At 32.1% G+C, this 20,769-nt stretch overlaps 1 protein-coding gene across 1 annotated transcript; it reads right to left on the reverse strand.

The window, feature by feature from the left end:
• Positions 1-546: 546 nt before the first annotated feature.
• LOC109175507 (ethylene-responsive transcription factor ERF014-like) lies at positions 547-1,632 on the reverse strand. Its single transcript, XM_019324771.1, has one exon. It carries the CDS (start codon positions 1,487-1,489, stop codon positions 794-796), a length of 696 nt encoding a protein of 231 aa, XP_019180316.1. The 5' UTR covers positions 1,490-1,632; the 3' UTR covers positions 547-793.
• Positions 1,633-20,769: the final 19,137 nt, after the last annotated feature.

Genomic DNA, 20,769 nt, shown 5'->3' on the forward strand with positions numbered 1-20,769 from the left:
GTGCTAAGAGGTCATATATCAAAATGAGTTAATTCTAAATTTAATCATTTGATTACCACTTTTTTTTTTAATTTTAGTTATTAATCATGAGGTATTATATTTTTATTAATTGTAATTCATTATCCACTATAATCTTTTTCTTGTGAGAAGTTAAAATTGATGGTAAAATTAGGACATCTAAAATAAACATATCATGACTTTGTTTCCCATATGTGAAAAATAATTAGCACAATGGTCATGACTTTTCAAATTTATCCTATTATTAATAAATTACACCGTGAAAAGCCAACAACAGATTACAATTACAAATTATTCAATACTTAAGGAGATTAAATTTGGTAGCTTTTAAAAGGCCTTTAATATAATAAGCAAAATTCAGAATTAACTTTATCAAAATTAGAATTGTTTTTTGAATACTATTATTATTTTTCCTCCTAAGGTCTCCTATTACGTGATAATAAAAATATTTATTTTCATTGACTTACATAATCAGGATACAAAATTGAAAATAGAGTACGTTTTTGTAAATATAATTGTAGAAAATAAAAAGAAAAATAGAAATATAATATTTGAGGATAATTATTGCTACACAGCTAGCATTGCATGGCGTACTAGGAAGGAGTCTTGAAATTACGCTCTTTTCCTGTAGCCTTGTTTGTGAAGTAATTAATTCAGCGAACAAGTTTACATCTTGTCGCCATTAAAATTAAAGAATGAATTGAATATACTGATTTTAACCTAATAATATAATAATATATATAATATAATAATATAAAATTAAATAAATCTGAGATCAGTTGAAGTTCCATAGCCGAATTTCTCCAAACTCTTCGTACACGTCTTCAACCAATGGTGGATCAAAGAAGCCGCCGTTCATAAGCATGTCATTGTACTTTGGGGAGTCGAAGTTGTACCAGCTGCACTGCGCCATTATGGCCGCCACCGCCGGATCCTGATGATGAGCCGGCGGCGCGTTGTTGTTGGCGTCGATGCAGGGGAAATAATCCTCATCTTCAATGCCGGCGGTTTCGGAGAGCGGCGAGGACGAAGAAGCGGAGCAGGAGGAGGACGGGGAATAAGAGGCGAAGCCGGAAGGGGGAGAGGCGGCGGCGGAGATGGGGATTGCGCCGCCGCCGCCGTTCGCGGCGGCGGCGGCGGCGGCGATCCGCTGGATGGATTTGGGGGACAAGACGGCGCCGGAGGGGGGAATGTGGTAGGAGTGGTCGAGAGGGAAGTTGAGGTTGGCGGAGGCGGAGGCGCCTTTGAGGCATAAGAGGGCGGCGTCGTAGGCTCTGGCGGCGGCCTCCGGCGTCGAATAGGAGCCGAGCCATATCCGGGTCTTCTGATTCGGCGCTCTGATCTCCGACACCCATGATCCCCAGCTTCTCATCCTCACTCCCTTGTACTTCTTCTTCATCGCCGCCGCCGCAGCATTGCCGGAGCTCGAAGACGAACCCATCATCTTCTGCTGATCCGCGGTTTTCACCATTTTTCAGTTCAGTTGTATGTATGTATATAGTGTTCTTGTTTCTTGTATTGATTGGTTTCTGTTTTTGAAGTGTTTGTGAAGGAAAAGCAATGGCGTAGGTATATATAGAAGTTTGTCAAAGAGAGTGATGCCTACATGTAAACATGAAGAAGATGGGGGACAGATCATTTCCACTTCTTTATTCTATTTCTATTACATTAATTAATTATATATATTTACTTTCCCATGACTATTTTGCCCTCCCTTCTAGACCTATCAACTTATATACAAGAGGAAATTTCCCTATTGAGTAAATGATAAATACTGTTGCTGGGTTAACTTAAGTTGTAGATTATGTGATTTAAAGTTATCATTTTAGCGGTATGGTTGGATTCGACGTTCTCCCACCAAAAATATATTGGATTCTTGGAGCTACGGCTCCCTAGATTGGATATTGGGTTTCCCAAGTTGACGGAAATATAAAGATTGATCTCTTGTGCTTAGAGTTAACGATAGGGATTGACGGGGAGACTATTTGGGCGACTCACAATTTTCTTCCTTCAACGACTCTTAGACAGGAGTTATAGGGACTTAAGATTAGAAATCTAGTGTGTGTGTATATATATATATATATATATATATATATATATATATATATATATATATATATATAGAAAAACGCTCATATGTGGTCATGTCATTAGGTATGGTCGTGTGGTCGTATCTGGGTCGTTGAATCAGTTTAATCTAAAGGCAGTGGTAATTCTGAGAATTTTCGCGCGTTTTAGTAAGTGGGGGTGTTATGGTAATTACAGTGACCATTTATAGCGGGCGGGTTCCAGAATACACCAACAGTGTTGACAACATACACCAATAGTGTAATAAAACACACCACAGTGAAACACACCAATGGTGTATTCCCGTGTTATGGTAATTACAATGGCCATTTATAGCGGTCGGGTTCCAGAACACACCAACAGTGTTGACAACATGCACCAATAGTGTAATAAAACACACAACAATGTGATTTTTCCTATTCCGGTGTTTTATGACAAGTTTACCCTTACAGTTCTCTGGGTAGGAGAATGTGCGCGAAAATACTGGAAAAAATCTTGATTAATATGAATCATTAGATCTATCTAATCTAATGGTCTATAATTGACCATATGACCACACCTAACAACATGGCCACATGTGAGCGCTCCTCTATATATATATATATATATATATATATATATATATATATATATATATATATATATATGTAGTACTATGTTGTTTAATTTCAAAAATTCAAAATGAGAAGAAATATATTTATTAGTACACAAGTTAGGTCGTACTATTGGAACTTGATTTGATAAGATGGATGTTTTTCCAAAGATTATTGCTAACATACAAATACCCAATTTGTGTATCCCCATACATTAGCTAGAGATTTTTAAAGTGGGTATTGACTATTGAGTTTAATTCCTATATTTAGAAATTGTTATTATAAATTGTTCTAATTGCTACCTTCATCATATAATTGAAATAATAGTAATGGACATTAATAAATTATTAGTTGAGTTATGTTCATATATTGTAGCCAAACAAATACTTATATATATACATACTTAACATGTGCATTTAGGTGACTAGTTATGTTAGACTTATTACACTAAGATTGGAGCAGTTTAATAGATCCAATTGTATCATTTTCATTAGATTTTGATGCGTAAAAGATCGAAATAGTAAAATCATTTTGATTGCTCTAGTAGCGCAACTTTCTCAAAAGATTGCACAGTATTCCAATCTTCAGAGTCATCACCACAACTCCTACCCTGTTAGTGGATGAGGTCAATTGTAATATGTGTCTTAATTGGCCTATAGCTAGACCTGTATCTTACAATTATTGAGTACTAAAAAAATAAAATTATTGACTTATTTTAAGTTTATCAGTTAGTTAAGTCGCAAGATGTGTCTTAATTGACCTATAAACTTCTAACACAATCCTTGTCATTTTGGTGGAAAAGGTTAATCGCAAGATGTGTCTTAATTGACCTATAAACCTCTAACCTTGCGACTACTCAGTCATGAATATAAACTTGTTTTGAGGTAATAACTCTCTCTTCTCCCTAAAGGTGACCCGACAGAGCATGTAAATCACGGTGACTCAATGGTTTAGACATAATTCACATATTGCCACCGCCGAAATTCGAACCTTGGTCCCTAATCCCAAATACTGCACACTAAATCATTGAGCTAGGTCTGAAATAACAACTCTCTCAAATACACGGTTAGAGTGTTGTAAGTTTGGTGATGGGCAAAAGGGTGAGATGGAAAGAACACTTTTGTTGAAATGAAATAGTGTAATCGTAATAATTAAAAGCCTCATGTCCCATCATATCTTTGTATGACAATAATGGAAGGGTAAAGGGAGAGAGAGAGAGGGAGAATCATAGGATTCTAAGTGAAGTAGCTTCCTGGATTATGCATGGAGAGGGAGAGAGAAAGCGATGCTTAGGACTTAGGAGTACAAAATATGAATATATTAATCTTAATTAACAACATATATTATAAAGTAATTACGTACCATTAATTACTTTAGAACTAATTTCACTTTTGGTCCCACGACTTTAGAGGTTCTATCATTTTTGGTGCACAACTTTAAATTTTTTCAATTTTGGTGTCTAACTTTGTTATTTTTATCAATTTTGGTCCTTTCGACCAAATTGACTGTGAAATATTGCTGGATTTTACATTTTAGGGGCAAAATCGTCATCCCAAGGAAAGATATTCAATATCCAAACAAAAGAAAAATCATGTTAAGAGAAATATAAGAGTTTGGCAATCGTCGATGCTATAAATCTCATAGATCCGTGTCTAGTTTCTGTCCGTCTTCCCAATTATTCTCATCGATCAAACACCTATAGATATGATTTTAGAGTGATTTTGTTTAGATATTGAAGATGTTTCCTTGGGATGACGATTTTACCCCTAAAAATATAAAATCCGGCAATATTTCATCGTCAATTTGGTTGAAAGGACCAAAATTGATAAAAACAACAAAGTTAGGCACCAAAATTGAAAACTTTTAAAGTTGTGCACCAAAAGTGATAGATCCTCTAAAGTCGTGGGATCAAAAGTGAAATTAATTCAGACAAAAAACATGTAGGGAAGTAGATAGCAGGAGAGAATTGAATTGAAGATGAGACGCGCAATGGAACAGTGCGAAGAGGGAAGAATTTTAAGGTTTATAGGTTTTGATGATATGATGAGAACATACAGCTGTTGCTGCTCTGTCTCACTCTCACTCTCCATATTTATTTCTCAAAAACGCGTTCTCTCCTATTGGCCAGCCCCCATAACCCCCTTTTACTCCAATTATTATTATTTCCCCCTTTTTTTTTTTTTTATATAAACTTTTTTTCTCAAAAATAATTATAATATTCTTCTATAAAACAAAAAAAATCAGTAAAATCCGGAAAATTTTCTCATGTCTATATAATTTTAATTTGGTTTAGTTGGACTTTAATAGCTATAAAACTTCTTATAATAAAGAAGGATTTTTTTTGTCTGTTATTTAATTTTGAAATTATATTTCCTTTTATTATTTGGATTAATCTATACTTTAGGGAGATGCTTGAATAAAGCCATAATTACTCATGCATTCCTATTTATTCTTGTGACAAAATGTGAAATTGTACGCTTAAGATGCCTCTTCATTTTAAGAGGTTGCTCCCACACTATCATTGGTAAGATTTAATCATTGGTCTCTAAAGAAAATTTTTACATTTACAACCAGTTGAGCTGCCCACATGGACAATCTCAAATTTGTTCTCAATTCGTGCTAAGCCAGTTATTAAACTCTACCAAGCAACATTATTTTCAATTGAATTTTTATCTAAAATTTTATTTAATACTCGAATAATAATAATAATGAATTTATTTTATTCACTTAATAATGGTTTTAATATCAAATTAATCACATGTATGATATTATATTATATACAATAATTTAATATAATTTGGGTAATATAATAATTTCAAATTATTCCATTTATGAAAGAAACCAAGAGGCTTCAGACTGGCTAGCAAGGCAGGAGTTTAAGACCTTTTAGACCTTCCATTGGGTTATAGGTTACCTATTTGACGCTCATCGCCAGCACTCTAATTCAGCATTCTAATATAATATAAAAACAGTTTTCTCGACTTTTTCTTTACGTAATATAAAAAATAAAAGAAATGGAAAAAAAAAAAGTCAGCAAGCCAAATATTAGAATGGGATTGCCTACCTGTGTGGATTGACTTTTGCCCTTTGCAACACAGTTTTGAAGAAAATATTTGATAGTATCATGTGCTTGGTACGGCAAAGAAACTCTTCAAAAGCTACTGCACACAACTACAACTAGCTAACTGCCGCTGTTTTTCTTTTTTTCTTTTTTTTTTTTAATTAAAAAAAAAAAGTATTTAAATTTTTGGTTTTTGGTTTTTGGTTTTCCAAAAACGTAACCTGGGAAAACGAATGATACGCACATGAAGCATTTTGGAGGACATGCCTCTTTTGGCAGTGGCCCTTTGCCCTTTTCCCATGTTCATACTTTCACCTCTACACCTCATTCATTAGGAAATATATGTGTACACACAACTTTAAATCATTGTATAAATTAAAATACTATTATACTATTATTCTCGATCTATGTATGAAAGTTTAAATGAATTTTGATTTGATTAAGTAATATTGATTAATACTAATTTGTAGTGACAGATTTAATTAGAATTGGTAATTTTATCCAAATTTGATAAGGGGCCTAATTTTTCGTCTTGACGGGGTGACAGAAGTAGGGAGATCCCTCCCTTCTTTGGCCACATCGTTTGCGTGTGTGATGAATATTTGGTTAGCTTTTGATGTAGGATTGGAATTGCATTTTTTTAATTTTAATATTAACAATTGTATACACTTGATTAGAGAGTTAACAACAAAATAAGAAGTCACCACTCTTGAAGAATAACCTTTCTCTGAAAAAGAACGGGGTAAGGAATGGAGCATGATTTTAATCTTACGTGGGGATGAGAAAATAGGAATATGTCCCTCCCTTGCTGGTCCCTATCTTATTGCCATTTATAGTGACAACGAGAGTTTAAAACATATATATGCAGTATTTAGGAGAAGAAATTAAGATTTAAAATTTGACAGTGGTAATAATGTAGGATTATATTCAAAGTGACAGATTCCTTAAGTTTTGCGTATTAACATTTAGCCCGGTTTGTTGGGCTACTGAGTTATCGTGATTTACATACTTTCAAATGCTTTGACAGGTCGGAATGTGAAGGAACTTAGGGGTTGAAGATTCAATAACCACTACTTACGGATAGCTTGCATAGTATGGTACTCTTCCTAACCTACCACTACTCTCTAGGCTCTAGCTAGCATGAACTTTTTTTTTTTTTTTTGCGCCACAACACTGCTTACTTGCACGTACACCCAATTCTTGTTATGAACGCATTCACAATATCAACGAGGATAATGTTGAAGCACATGAAAATACATTGATAGTCCTTTAGTCCTTTGAGTATTTCGGGTACAATTATAACACCTGCAGAATCAATAGCATTCACTCAATCTCTATCTTCACATAAATATACTAGCAACAAATACATTAACACTATTCAGGGCAACTCACTCAACAATATTGTTATATATATAGTATGCACATATAAAAGATCATGTGAGAACACATCCAGAACTTATTATAACTTTTCATCTTCACAAATCAATGATCGTAATCTTACATTAACTAACTCGGGGTAAAAATGTAAATCATTACATTCAGAATCAATTTATAGACATATATCTTTTAGAATTTTAAATTAATTCAAAAGACATGATGTACAAGATCAACATAAATGGAAGGCATGATAAATCGACACTTTCTTTTAATACATAAATTCACACGTCCATCATATTCATCCATAGTGGAGGGTTTTAATTTTTTTAAAAAAAATGTGTGAGCAGGGACGGAGCTACAGTGGGGGCAGTAGGTGGCTTTAATTTAAATATATATAGTACATGTTTTAGTATAAGTAAATAAAAAACAGATATTATCAACAAGAAATGAGTTAGACTGATAGTGGCAAAACATGTCTGTGACTTTAAATTTAGCTAGTGTTCAAATTCTGGCTTCAATGTGTTGTTGTATTTGTACTCTTTTATGGCTTTTCACTATATCAGAGCTTCTTTACGACTTTAGCCAATATATCAGAGCTTCTTTATGAGTTTTTTAATATTAATTAATGGTGAGATTTTCTCACACACACACACACACACACACACACACACACACACACACACACACACACATATATATATATATATATATATATATATATATATATATATATATATATATATGTTGTATTTTTACTCTTTTATGGCTTTTCACTATATCAAAGCTTATTTATGACTTTAGCCACTATATTAGAGCTTCTTTATGACTTTTTTAATATTAATTAAGAGCAAATACCAATTTTAGTCCCACGAGTATTAGCAACATGACAGTTTTAGTCCTCATGTTTAATTCCTACCAATTTTCATCAACGACTATTGTTTTAGTACCAATTTTAATCCACGACTATTATTTTAGTACCAAAATTCATCACGTCGGTCACCCATCTATTTAAGACATGCCGAAATTTAAAAATTTTAAGGGCATTTTCGTCATTTTCAACTTAAGATTCCAATTTAAGCATAAATAAATGAATTTAAGCCCTAAGATCGATCCCAATTCGCAGTTCTCCTTTTCATCCTATCTTAATTTGAGGAAGAAAACTGCAAATTGGGATAGATCTTAGGGCTTAAATTCTTTTATTCATGCTCAAATATGAATCCTAATTTGAAAAGCACGAAACTACCCTTAATAATTTCATATTTCGGCATGTCTTAAACGAAGGGGTGACCTGTGTGATGAACTTTGGCACTAAAACAATAGTTATGGATGAAAATTGGTACTAAAATAATAGTCGTGGATGAAAATTGGTAGGAATTAAACATGTGAACGAAAATTGTCATTTTGTTAATACTCGTGGGACCAAAATTGGTATTTGCTCAATGGTGAGATTTTCACACACAAATATATATAACTTTCTATTATATTAATAAATGGGGAAGCTCTTTTTGAAAAATGATAGATATACTTCTATGGACTCCCGTCACATATACAAATTTTATTAAATAAAAAGAAATAAATGAATAAAAACAGTGATCACATTATTTTTTAATAGAGAGCAGAAAATGGAGTAGAAAGTGAGAGTAATGTATTACTTCTTATTATATTATACGCTCTTTGCAAAGCGCTTTTTCATTTTTTAGTGACAAGAAAAATCTGCAATCATTATTCTATTCGAAGGTGTGTACTGAATAAATTTCACTATACGACCCTAGCCCACTCTTTTGTGGCTTTTCACTATATTAGAGCTTCTTTATGACTTTAGCCACTATATCAGAGCTTCTTTATGATTGTTTTAATATTAATTAATAGGTGAGATTTTCACACACACATATATATAACTTTCTATTATATTAATAACTAGTAATTCACCCGCGCGATGCACGGGAAAAAATTATGTTATTATAAATATAAATAAAAAATGAAAAACTAAAATATTTTAAATTATTTAATATAATAATATTTTTGAACTTCCATTGGTCAAGTATTTATTATTTTTATAGAATACAAAATTACAATTAAAATTAAAATTAATATTAAAATTATAATTTTGTATGGTTAATATAATCTCTAATTATGTGCATATTCAAATAAATTTATAGAGAGAATTTACATAATTACATTGATTTATATATTCTTAATTGTATTTCATCTATATTATAATTTTCACAATACAAATAATAACTAAGATAATTACATTTGAAAAGTAAATTTCAAATTTTGTATGTGTAAATTTAAATTCTAATTGAACCCATTTTTTATATGATTATATAATATATAGCTATTTTATTTTTCAAAAGTATATTTTTTTATATGATTATATAATATATAGCTATTTTATTTTTTAAATGTTGTGTTTTTTGTTTTTGTTTTTAATAATAAAGGATGTTGTGGCATTAATTGTAACATTAATTATTTCCCAAACCATATAGCTTTATTATATAAAGGATGTGATGTGTAATTTATAATATGTTTTCTATTTTAATTAATTTTATGACTTTTTAAATATTAATTAATGGTTAAATTTTCACACACACACACATATATATAACTTTCTATTATATTAATAATGATATGTGTAATTTATAATATATTTTCTATTCTAATTATTTTAGCAAATTAATTATATTTAATATTTTGTTTTGAATATTTTTATAAAGTTTTTATGTGTTTTATTTTTTCGCTCATATCTTACAATATTTATGTCTATACTTCTAAGTGTTTCATTTTTTTTTTCAAACTATCTCTTTTGTTTTAATATTTTGCCCCTACTGAAAAAAAATTCTGACTCCGTACCTGTGTGTGACTAATTTTATTTTTTGTAATACTTTTTATTAAGTTTAAGTTTGTAATATTAAAAAAAAAAAAAAAAAAAAAAAACTAACCTATCTTTTTTTACCTCAATTTTCAGCAACTCTCAACGATTAATCTACTCATATGATTAAATCACATTTTATATAACATATTCTTACGTGAACTCTCATATTTATTTATTTATGTGTTCGAACTCTGACCTCATAATAGTTGAACACTTGATTTTTATTTTTATAAGGTAAACAAATGCATGGTAGGGCAGTTATATGTAGTTGGTCACGAACGACATTTACAAAGTAAAAAACTGCATAAAATATAATAAAGTGCAAACTGTAAATATAGTAATTAATAATTACTCAGATTCTTCATCGTAATTAAGCGGCAGAAGAGGATGAATGATCTGGCTGTTGCATTCTACGATTCACATGCACAAGAAGAACAATGTCGGTCAAACCGTACAAGTTCCTCTCCATCCTCCCAACTTCGTTTGCAACATAACAATCTTAAAAACCTATAAAATCCCCAACAAAAAACATTATAATATACGAAATATAGTAATTAAATCTTGTACGTACAACATTAGATTAATACTGATGATACCTCTTTGTCATGCTAAAAGGTGGCTGACAGCATCATATAATCTTTTATCGCATTTTGTTTATTTAATTCATTTCGTATTCTTATAATCAGGACACCTCACATGCTACACCCACACGCCATACTTAGTTCATACTTACGCCAAACCTATACTACATTAATTATTACAGTCGACTTTCTGTTCCTAGGAAGTTCTGACGAAATTTCGATCTTCTTAATACCCAATACTTTATTTTTCAAACTCCACCACCATATATATTAACTTCTCCAGTTGTAACCTACTGAAGTTTCATCATTTCCACATCATTTTGGAGTTATCTCCCTTCTACTTCTTTATTTAAATTTGTATAACCGTCTCACTATACAGGGAGTGTTTGGTAAATACGGAGTAACTGTTAGCTGATTGGATGAGTGAGTTTGGCTAATTCATAGTATTAACTAATTGTAGAAAAATGTTTAATAAATTAGCTGATTCAATGCAAAATTACTTTCTCAAAAATTTGATCATTTTAAATTTTAGCATTTTAAAGCAATAAACTGTTACAGAAAGTTAATTAATTAAACACTCATATTAATTATTTAACCAAGTCAAACAGCTAATAGTGGTCAAATAAGCAAAAATTGACTGATAAAGTAATTATATTACCAAACCGGCACTATATCTTCGTAATAATATATACAAAAAGCTAATTAATCTCATACATTTTCTTACTCAAATTACCACAAACCCTAGATAACCACGAACCGAACTGTGTAATGTAGGAACTTTCGGTTCCATAATATTAGGAACCAGAACTGTCATTCCCGATTTCAAATTTTTAAAAAAAGTTAACTATTATTTGATTAAAGGTTAAATAACAATTATTAGATTAAAGTTTAACTATTACTTGATTAAAGTTCAAATTTTAAATATCAATTTAAAGTTTAACGATAACAATTATTTTTATTTTTTTAGTTTAATTTAAATATTTGATATAACCATTTTAAAAAATTAGAATGATAATTTCTAAAATGAAAAAAAAATTAATTTTTGAATTCGTACTATTTTAAAAATAAAAAATAAAAGTTAAAAAAAAACTAGTTAAAATCCGCGGTTTAAATTAAAATCGAAACCATCTTAAAAGGTTCTGATTCCAATTCACCAGTTCAGAATCAGAACGAAACCGTGGTCACCCTGCCTAGAACCTACCTAATTCAGTTCACCAGATAGTAGTTGATAGAACACGATCTTTTAAGTCTATCATGTATTGAGTCATCTTTTCAAATAAAGATAATAATAACATAATAAATTAAAATACAGAAATAAAATAAATTGAATAAAGAGATAAAAATTTAACCAATTTGATTGGCGTGAGTGGTCGTACATTCTCATTCCTTAAGAGAGGTCGAGAGTTCAAAACTCGTTGTTGTTTAGAAAAATCAATATAACCAACATTTCATCCCTTAATTGGACCGGCCCAATGTGAAGTATGGTACAAACGAGTTTAAAGGAAAGGTGTCTCCTATAGTGCCATAGGAAGCATGACTGCAAAGTGCCTAATAGCACATGACCTCAATTTTTAGACGGTCCAATTAATATTTTAAATATCTGCAATTAATCTTGAAACTCATCAATTTTCTCCCTAAATCACTTCTCTCTCCTAATAATTAGGACCTAATTAATTGAGCATGTTGCATGGTAAAACCGTTATGTTTCTTCAACGGCATAGATGATGTCTCAAGCCCTAAATCTACAAATATAACTTGAAACCTATACCATTCACTAGTTCACCACCAATACCGCCTAAGAAATTGATTTTCCCCCCTAACAAATCGTTCTACTTGCATTCCAAACGATAGCGGTAGCCCATAAGGTAGCCACTAGCCAGGTAGTTTCAAGATGTTTTAATTATTTATTTATTTATTTTTCTATTTGTTTGAACTTTGGAGATGGTAGGTTAGTAGAAATTTTATGATGTGATTTTAAAGATTGAGCTTATACTTTTGATAGGGCCTCATTTACTTATCAGAATGGGACCAAAAAATCCAAGAACCGACCCTGATAGGAAGTGAGAGACTAGTGTCCCAACATGGGTCTCAAGTTAGGCCCCAAAGTACATGATCACTTTGTAATATAATGCATATGAAAGAAAAAAAAAAAGATTTTATAGCTAGTTTTAATATTTACTTTATAAATTTGGGAATATTGCGTTACAAGCTTAGAGGAGGGAGGGGTTGTTACTTTTAAAATGTTTTAGTATTCATGTTAATATTAGTGACCATCATCACATGATAATAGGGTTTAGGCTTGAGCTTAGGTCAATTATGACTTGTAATTTTGCATATTTTCAGTATATGGATATTGATTTAGTTTCTAGCAACCAGAATACTGAACTGACTGACTCAGATGCTCAATCAATCAGTCATTCAGATAAAATAGCAGATTAATTGAAAAGCGGAAGACTAAGACAGAAAGTAAATCAACACATATGTTTGTTTACCCAGTTCAATACAATGTGTATCTACATCTGGGGGACGATCACCGAGGCGTCCAATCCACTAACTCATAATCCAATGTACAAAGGTAGAGAAAAAACAATCTCACCCAAGTGCCCCACACAAGGTCAATACCCCGTCTACAGAGGTTTAGTGGATTGTTGAAGTCGGAGAGCCATGCATGCAGAAGTCCAATGAAATCCCTTCAATTGGAGAGCTAACTCTGATGCAGTCCGCTTCAATGACGCAGTCCCACGTTGTTCCCACAACTGAGTGATCTTCGCGTCCTATCGTTTAAGCAACGTTGATACTTCTCAAGTTCTTCTTTATAATCACCAAGAACTTATTGTCTTGAGAAGATGCATGACAACCAGAGATGTGTATTATGTTTAGTATAGAGTGTTGCGGCTTCAATCAATGCAACCCTAATTCTTGAACGAATGAGGATATATATACTTCTTTGATTTGGACACTCTCCAAATATATCTTTGATTGTAGATGGTAGGACTTTTTGTAAAGAAAGGAATCTTTAAGATTCGGTCCATACCTTTCACGCTGATTCGCTGATATTCTTTTCAAAACTGTCATCTCATAATCGCGTCCCAGCTTTTTAGAAAACTTTCCTTTATCAGATCTTCAGTGGCTTGATCTAGCAGTACCTGTTGATTGTACTGATCAGTCAGTCTTCTCTAAGGACAAACAGACACCAAGCTAAACCCTATTTTAATTTGTCATAATAATATTGCCAATTATATGTTGGGGTTTTTCTTCAAAAATAAAACACTAACATGACTAAAGCCTTAGAGCTATGGAGTACTAGTATGTAAGGTCAATGTGCCCGATTCACTTTCACTTGGCGACATCCGGCCAACTTACTTGTCAACTTTAAGGACACGTAGAGTCTATTATAAATGTCCTATATTTGTGCTAGTAGCTCCATTTATGAAAAAAGTTACTCTTAAACATAGGTCTCCATTGTATTATATAATCTAGTGTAATAGCTAAATGCTATCTCAGCTTATAAATATAATCTAAATGTACTATGGTCTACATGATACTTTACTCATTTATATACTAAATCGATAATTCTCTGGCTCACCTTGAATTACTTGAAACATTCTCTAATTATATATCCATTTATATCCTTTGATTATAAATTTGAACATAACTTACGAATTTACGATTTATGTTGGAATCATAAATGAGAGTGATAATTTAAAATGGGTTATTATATTGTTGCAAAGTATATACATAATATGAAGTAGAAGATGACATAAAAAAGATTGTGTGGAACCAGAAGTTTGGTTGCGTATCTGGAGATGAATTGTTAAGTATAATTAAGGCCCCCACTTGGGCAGCAATTGAAGATAATGTTACACCAACCGAAACAAAGGTGATTTGTCCCTTGTACGGTGTATCTTGTCGTCTACATACTCCCAGCTCATATGTTGTCTTGCCTCGAACCTTCATTCTCAACCACTTATTTTACTATCTCATCACGTACTGTGTACTACCTTTTGACGGCTACATAGTTGCAGCAGGTAACGGGTAACCCTAAAAATTCTCCAAACATTATGAGCTGTTGGGTAAATCACACATCTGTCAATTTTTTACAAAATTTATTTGATTTTAGATGTTTGACTTGGTCAAATCATTAAAATCAGCGTCTAGTAAATAACGAATTGGCCTAGTACTTTGTGCTCAGATGACATGTAATGACCCTTCCATTAATAAGAGGTCATGAGATCCTCTTTGTGTTTCAACAGGTTGAGAAAGTATAAATAAACAGATACTACAATGTCATAGAATCACTAGCCTCCAAAAAAAATAACAAATTGTATTTGTAAATTGACGTTAAAATGCTATAAATAGTATTCCGTAGTTAAAACTAAATAACTAATGTACTAAACATTATTATATAGTGAATCTCATTTCTATAATGTTTGCTAAATTTAGCCACCACCAATAACAAGAAATCAAGAATGCATGTTCGTTATACATATTTTCAGAACTTTTTAACATAATGTCGGTGTACAATTTAACAAATGAAAATTGTAACATAATTTCAAATCACACGTGTGGCCACATATAAATTTCCACATTTAATTGTCATACACGTGGCCCGTACGCATGACCTAGTCAAGAGATAGATTCTCACTTTGTAGTAATTTTGAGTATAAATTTTTATTAAAGAATATTTTTTTCACCATCATTTACTTGTAAGTGTGTAGTAATAATTATCACTCCGTATTAATTATAGTCTCAAAAAGAATATCCAGTAAATAAAGTATAATTTTTATACTAGTAAAATATCATGAATTAAATTCTTACTAACATCATCTTTCTTGTGTAGTTTGCAAACTATTATACATTCAGAGTTCACCATTACACTCTTAGTTGATATGTTTCTCTTATATGATTTATGAATTATTATACATGAACAGAATTTATTGCTATGACATTTATTTATTATACATGAGCAGAATTTATTGCTATAGTATTTATTTTTCAATTGAAACGAAACATATTATTCAATTTTGCCGTAAAAAAATTGACCGTACTAAAATAGGATTGCATGTGGGAAGGGGGAATGGATTGAAGTGGTACATTGACAAGTACATACGTACAGTCCGTACCTAGCATATCAATGGAAGCCAACAAAGCAACAATAATGGTATAAGAGTGTAGGACCAATCAACAACTTGAGTCACAGGCCGGCCTCATTAACGTTGTGAAAGGCTGTTGTTGTTTTCCATCACATAATTAAGGATATGACATTTTTTAACATCTCAATTATGATGTACAATAAACTTATCATCTTAGTTATGTATAGTGTAAATTTTATGTTTAGATATTTAACGAAATAATGAATTTGGAGATAAGTCAGGCCAGTCTATTAATTACCATAAGTTTAGTGTTTGTTTTGGTAAGAATATTGGAGAGGATGATAGGAATGCAGTGGTTGGCGTGTTGGGGGTTGTTCAGACGTCGGACTTTGGGAAATATCTGGGTCTTTCATCTTTTATTGGAAGGAATAAGCGGTTTGTGTTTTCTTACATTGAGGAGAAAATCAAGCAGAGAATAGAATCCTGGAGTAAAAAGCTTCTTTCACAAGCTGGCAAGGAAATACTCTTAAAAAGTATAGCTGTCTACCTTTTTCTATGAGTGTTTTCTTACTAACTGATTCTTTATGTATGGCTATTGAAAGATGTATGAACATGTATTGGTGGTCTAAGGGAGGAGCCAATGGGGGTGCGATCCATTGGATGGCCTGGGATAGGCTATGTAAACCCAAGGCAGTTGGTGGATTGGGTTTTAATGATTTGCGTGCTTTTAACTTGGCCATGCTAGGTAAACAAGCATGACGTTTCCTCATGAAGCCAGATTCTCTTGCTACTCGTGTATATAAGGCAAAGTATTTTCCAAGAACCACCTTTTTGATGCATCAGTAAGAAACAACCTCAGTTACTGTTGGATGAGTATAATGGCAGCCCATGACCTGGTTTGTAGTAGAGTGAGGAGGAGAGTAAGGGATGGCGAGACTACACTGATCTGGGGCCACTAGTGGCTGCTGGATGGGGATTCGAAAATTCATACCCCTATGTTGGTGCAATTACAGAATGCAAGGGTGTCCGGTTTGGTTGATCAGGACACTCGTACATGGGATGTTAATCGTATTTTGAGGGTGCCTGTGTGCGTATCTTATGAGGACTCTTGTACTGGCATAAGGAACCTAGTGGTTCATATTCTGTGAAGAGCGGTTATAGATGCCTTACGGGTGAATATGATTCATCCCAACAAAGTTTTAATAAATGGTCTATATGGAAATTAAAAACCCATCCCCGTTGGAAGACTTTTTTATGGAGAGCTATTAGTGCTATCCTTCCCACCACTACATCCCTCATTTTAAAGAAAGTGGAAGTTAGTCCGGCGTGTCCAATGTGTGATCTATTTCATGAAGATGTTATGCATTCCCTCATTGATTGTGAATTTGCTACACTTGTTTGGCATGAGTCCCATCTCCCTGTTACGGGTGTCAATGGTGGATCTTTCCCCGAGTGATTTCAGAGTGCGATGGATTTATTAACATCGGATATTCTTGTTAAAGTGGTTGCAGTCCTATACTACATTTGGAGTGTGAGGAACGAAGACGTCTGGGAGGCGTGTATGCCGCGGCCTTCCCGAGTCTGGAGTCGTGTTGTCGCAGCTGTGGAAGGTTGGAGAGCTGCTGTAGAGGCGCAACCTACTCGAGCCGGACAGCAGCAGTTGGTGCCTCAACTGCCCTCGGTTGCCTGCTGCTACGTCGATGCGTCCTTCTTCGCGGACACGGGAAGGGCGTGCTTTGGGGCGGCTTTACTCTCGGTGGAAGGGCAGTTTGTAGCAGCAACCAGTGGACCGTTGCCGTTTTCGGACAATGCACTCACAGCGGAAGGTTTAGCTTGCAAAGAGGCGCTATCATGGTTGAGGGGTCGTGTGGTTGAATCAGTCGTTATTCTTACGGATTGTTCGGTCTTGCATCGTTACATCAATGGTATAGGGAGCTCACCTCGATCGTATGTTGGCGTGGTTATTGAGGATTGTAAGGCTATTCTAGCATCTTTAGTTAATTGCTCTTTATCTTTAGTGCCTAGACAGTTTAATTTAATTGCTCACTCTTTAGCTTCTAAAGCCGGTTCTCAGGCTGGGACTTTGTCCCTCCTGACTTTATTGTTCCGTTTCTGCAGTAATTGAAATTCACAGTTTGCTTTAAAAAAAAAAAATTGATATTATTGTTGTTTGAACATATACTATAAAGTTAGAATGTACTAAAAAAAAAGGTTTGTTTTTCTTTTCAAGTCTATTACGGATACAATTGAGATTATAAGACTGCAGTTTACTTTAATTATTCAATTTTCATTCTTTCTTTTCTGTTTTTTTAGTAGGAGAAATGTACAATTAATAATTATAATATACGGAGTATGTTTTTCTTTAATTTCTCTAGTTTTTTATTTCTTTAATAAAAAATAATAATTAATAATTGTCCCTAAAAAGTGTCATTTTTTCACATAATAATTATCTTCTAAAGTTCTTCTTTTTTTTTCTTTTTTTTTTTTTAAATCATGTGAGTATCATGTCAAAAGATTATATATTTATGTGATATATCAAGAGATATTTTTTAATATTAATTGATTAATTGTAAATTGTTTTCTTTAGGTACTAAAAAAAATTAAAAATGTCATAAAATTAGTTCACACAATAACCACATTAAAAAAAAAAAGAAAAAAAAAAGAGCGTTCTAGCTTAGTTAAATATTAAAATTTTAATTATTCAACATTATTATGTACTGTATGTATGATATAAATTTAAAAAAAAAATAAATTAAGGTATTAATCAACATCGTTACCTTAAAATTTTATTTGGAATATATCAAGTATTGTCACACACTTATTGTTAAAGTATTAATGCAAAGATATAATATGCATGATTATATGTGATGTTAAATACTACATGGGTACACATTATATTGACACTTGAGATATATATACCAAAATCCATCCAACTCAATCCGATGGATGAATACTTAATTAGCTTTGTCCCAAACCTTCAAATCCTAATTTGAGTAGTCAATCAAAAGGAGTCGTCCGTCCAGGCCAGCTAGGATTGTCCCATTTAATTTGGAATGGATGAGGTTTAATTTCCAGAGTACAGAGGGGATGGATGGCCGTCACCAAAACCCCCCTTTAATTTCAATATTGTGGGACGACTTCCATGTGGCCCTGCAGCCTCCCCGAACTATCCATTTCCATTTACACATGTATACTCATATTCATGTTAAAAAAAATATTTTTATATTCTCAATAGTATATATATTGTTATATAATTCGTATTAATTGAATCAAAATGAAAAAAAAAAATGAATTATTATAAATATTAGATGAACCAATATATATATATATATATATATATATATATATATAATACTATTGATTGTATTACAATGTAGTATTTGTTTTATACTTTCTCTAACTACTGCAACACAAATAGTCAATACCCCACCACTACCAGGATTTAATTTCGTGATCTTTTCTTACAGGGAATCACAGAGGTGCCATCTGAACTGATATATAATAATATTAATAATTAATAATAATAAGATTGTGCGTATAGTAATACAACTGGCATGGGTTGATATATACGGGTGAGCAACCATATCTAGGTTTGCATGGCACACGCTTTAATGCAGACAATGTAATCTCCAGTCTCCATTCTGAAGCGCAGCCAGCCGGGCGGTACGTTGTGGTCCTAGATCAGATAGGATTTCTATAATTGAACTTCTGTAGGTGTACTGTAGTGCTTCCAAAATGCCCACTCAATTTTAAAAATTATAAATCAAATTATATGTTGTATTTTATCTAATAAAAGAAAAAGGTGAAATACACATATCCATTTGTAGAAAAAAGTGTGAAATTGGATCATTCTATTTTATAAAATTGTGCAACTAATACCTGTAACAAGTTGAATACAATTACTAAGTATGAGTTACGTGAGAAATTCATAATCATTATCTGAATGTGTGCACTGGATAAATCTAGTCGTGTGATCATAGCTAATAGAGAGGATCAAAAGAAGGTAAACTGATTTAGGTTGTCTATAACTAACTGACAAGTTCAAACTAAAAGGTTAATATGCTACTCCCATTAAGAGTTGAGTTTGAAACTTTTAACTGTCTAACCAACTTTGCCCTGATTTCTAACTAATTTACTTATACGGCACGTTGATGTAACACTAGCAAAAGCTCTTTTAGCATCATTCTTCACTGACATGGCGCTTCAGAAGGGAGGGGGGAGGGGGGCACCAAGCCACCGAGCGGGATACATCATCGTTTTTCACTAAAAAAATTCACTTTGTCTAAGTTATATTTATCAATTTTTCACATCATTGTCGATTTGTCGGTAAGAATCTTGAATTTATCAAGAAAAAAAGAATATATTATTTTTACAAGTGTAATATGTGAATTGCATAACTTTTAAACATTTTATGGTACTATTAAATGTTATCCAAATAATTCTACGAAAAAAGAATTATTTCTGAAAAAATAACAAGCACGAGAAATAACAAAGGCCTTGTTTTGTAAATGGCTTTCTATAATAGTTTTTACTCCATAACTTTTTCATTGACTTTGGTCAAACTCCTAATATAAATGTTTTGAAAATGACTTTTTATATCAACTGATTTTGAAAAAAAAAAATACTACTTTAAATAGCTTTTCACTTTGACTTTTTTCGAAAACATATTATTGAATTCCTTTAATACCCTTACTTCTCTTATCAAATAGTAGGACCCCTCCCCTTATCTTATGAACCTTTTTATTCTAACCACTTATTTTTATTTTAAATTTTAATATGTTTGTTTATGAGAAATAGTGAAGAATAATATTTTTATTTAATGTTTTTTAATTTTATTTTTATAACAAATAATTATTAACAGATATTTTTATTTATATGTAATTATTAATAATTAATAAATTAATATTATAAAATAAATTCATTATCTTTAATAGTCATTTTACATGTTATCAGGTAAAATTAACATATAATTTTACCAAACACTTCTACATAAACAATTAATACTATTAGTTGGTCAAATATGTTAACACAATTATCTAACAACTAATTACTAAACAAGTCCAAATTGTGTTTATATTGGGCATTAATTTGAGAATGATTATCA

Source organism: Ipomoea nil, unplaced genomic scaffold, assembly GCF_001879475.1.
Source record: "Ipomoea nil cultivar Tokyo-kokei standard unplaced genomic scaffold, Asagao_1.1 scaffold0688, whole genome shotgun sequence".
NCBI classification, from domain to species: Eukaryota; Viridiplantae; Streptophyta; class Magnoliopsida; order Solanales; family Convolvulaceae; genus Ipomoea; species Ipomoea nil.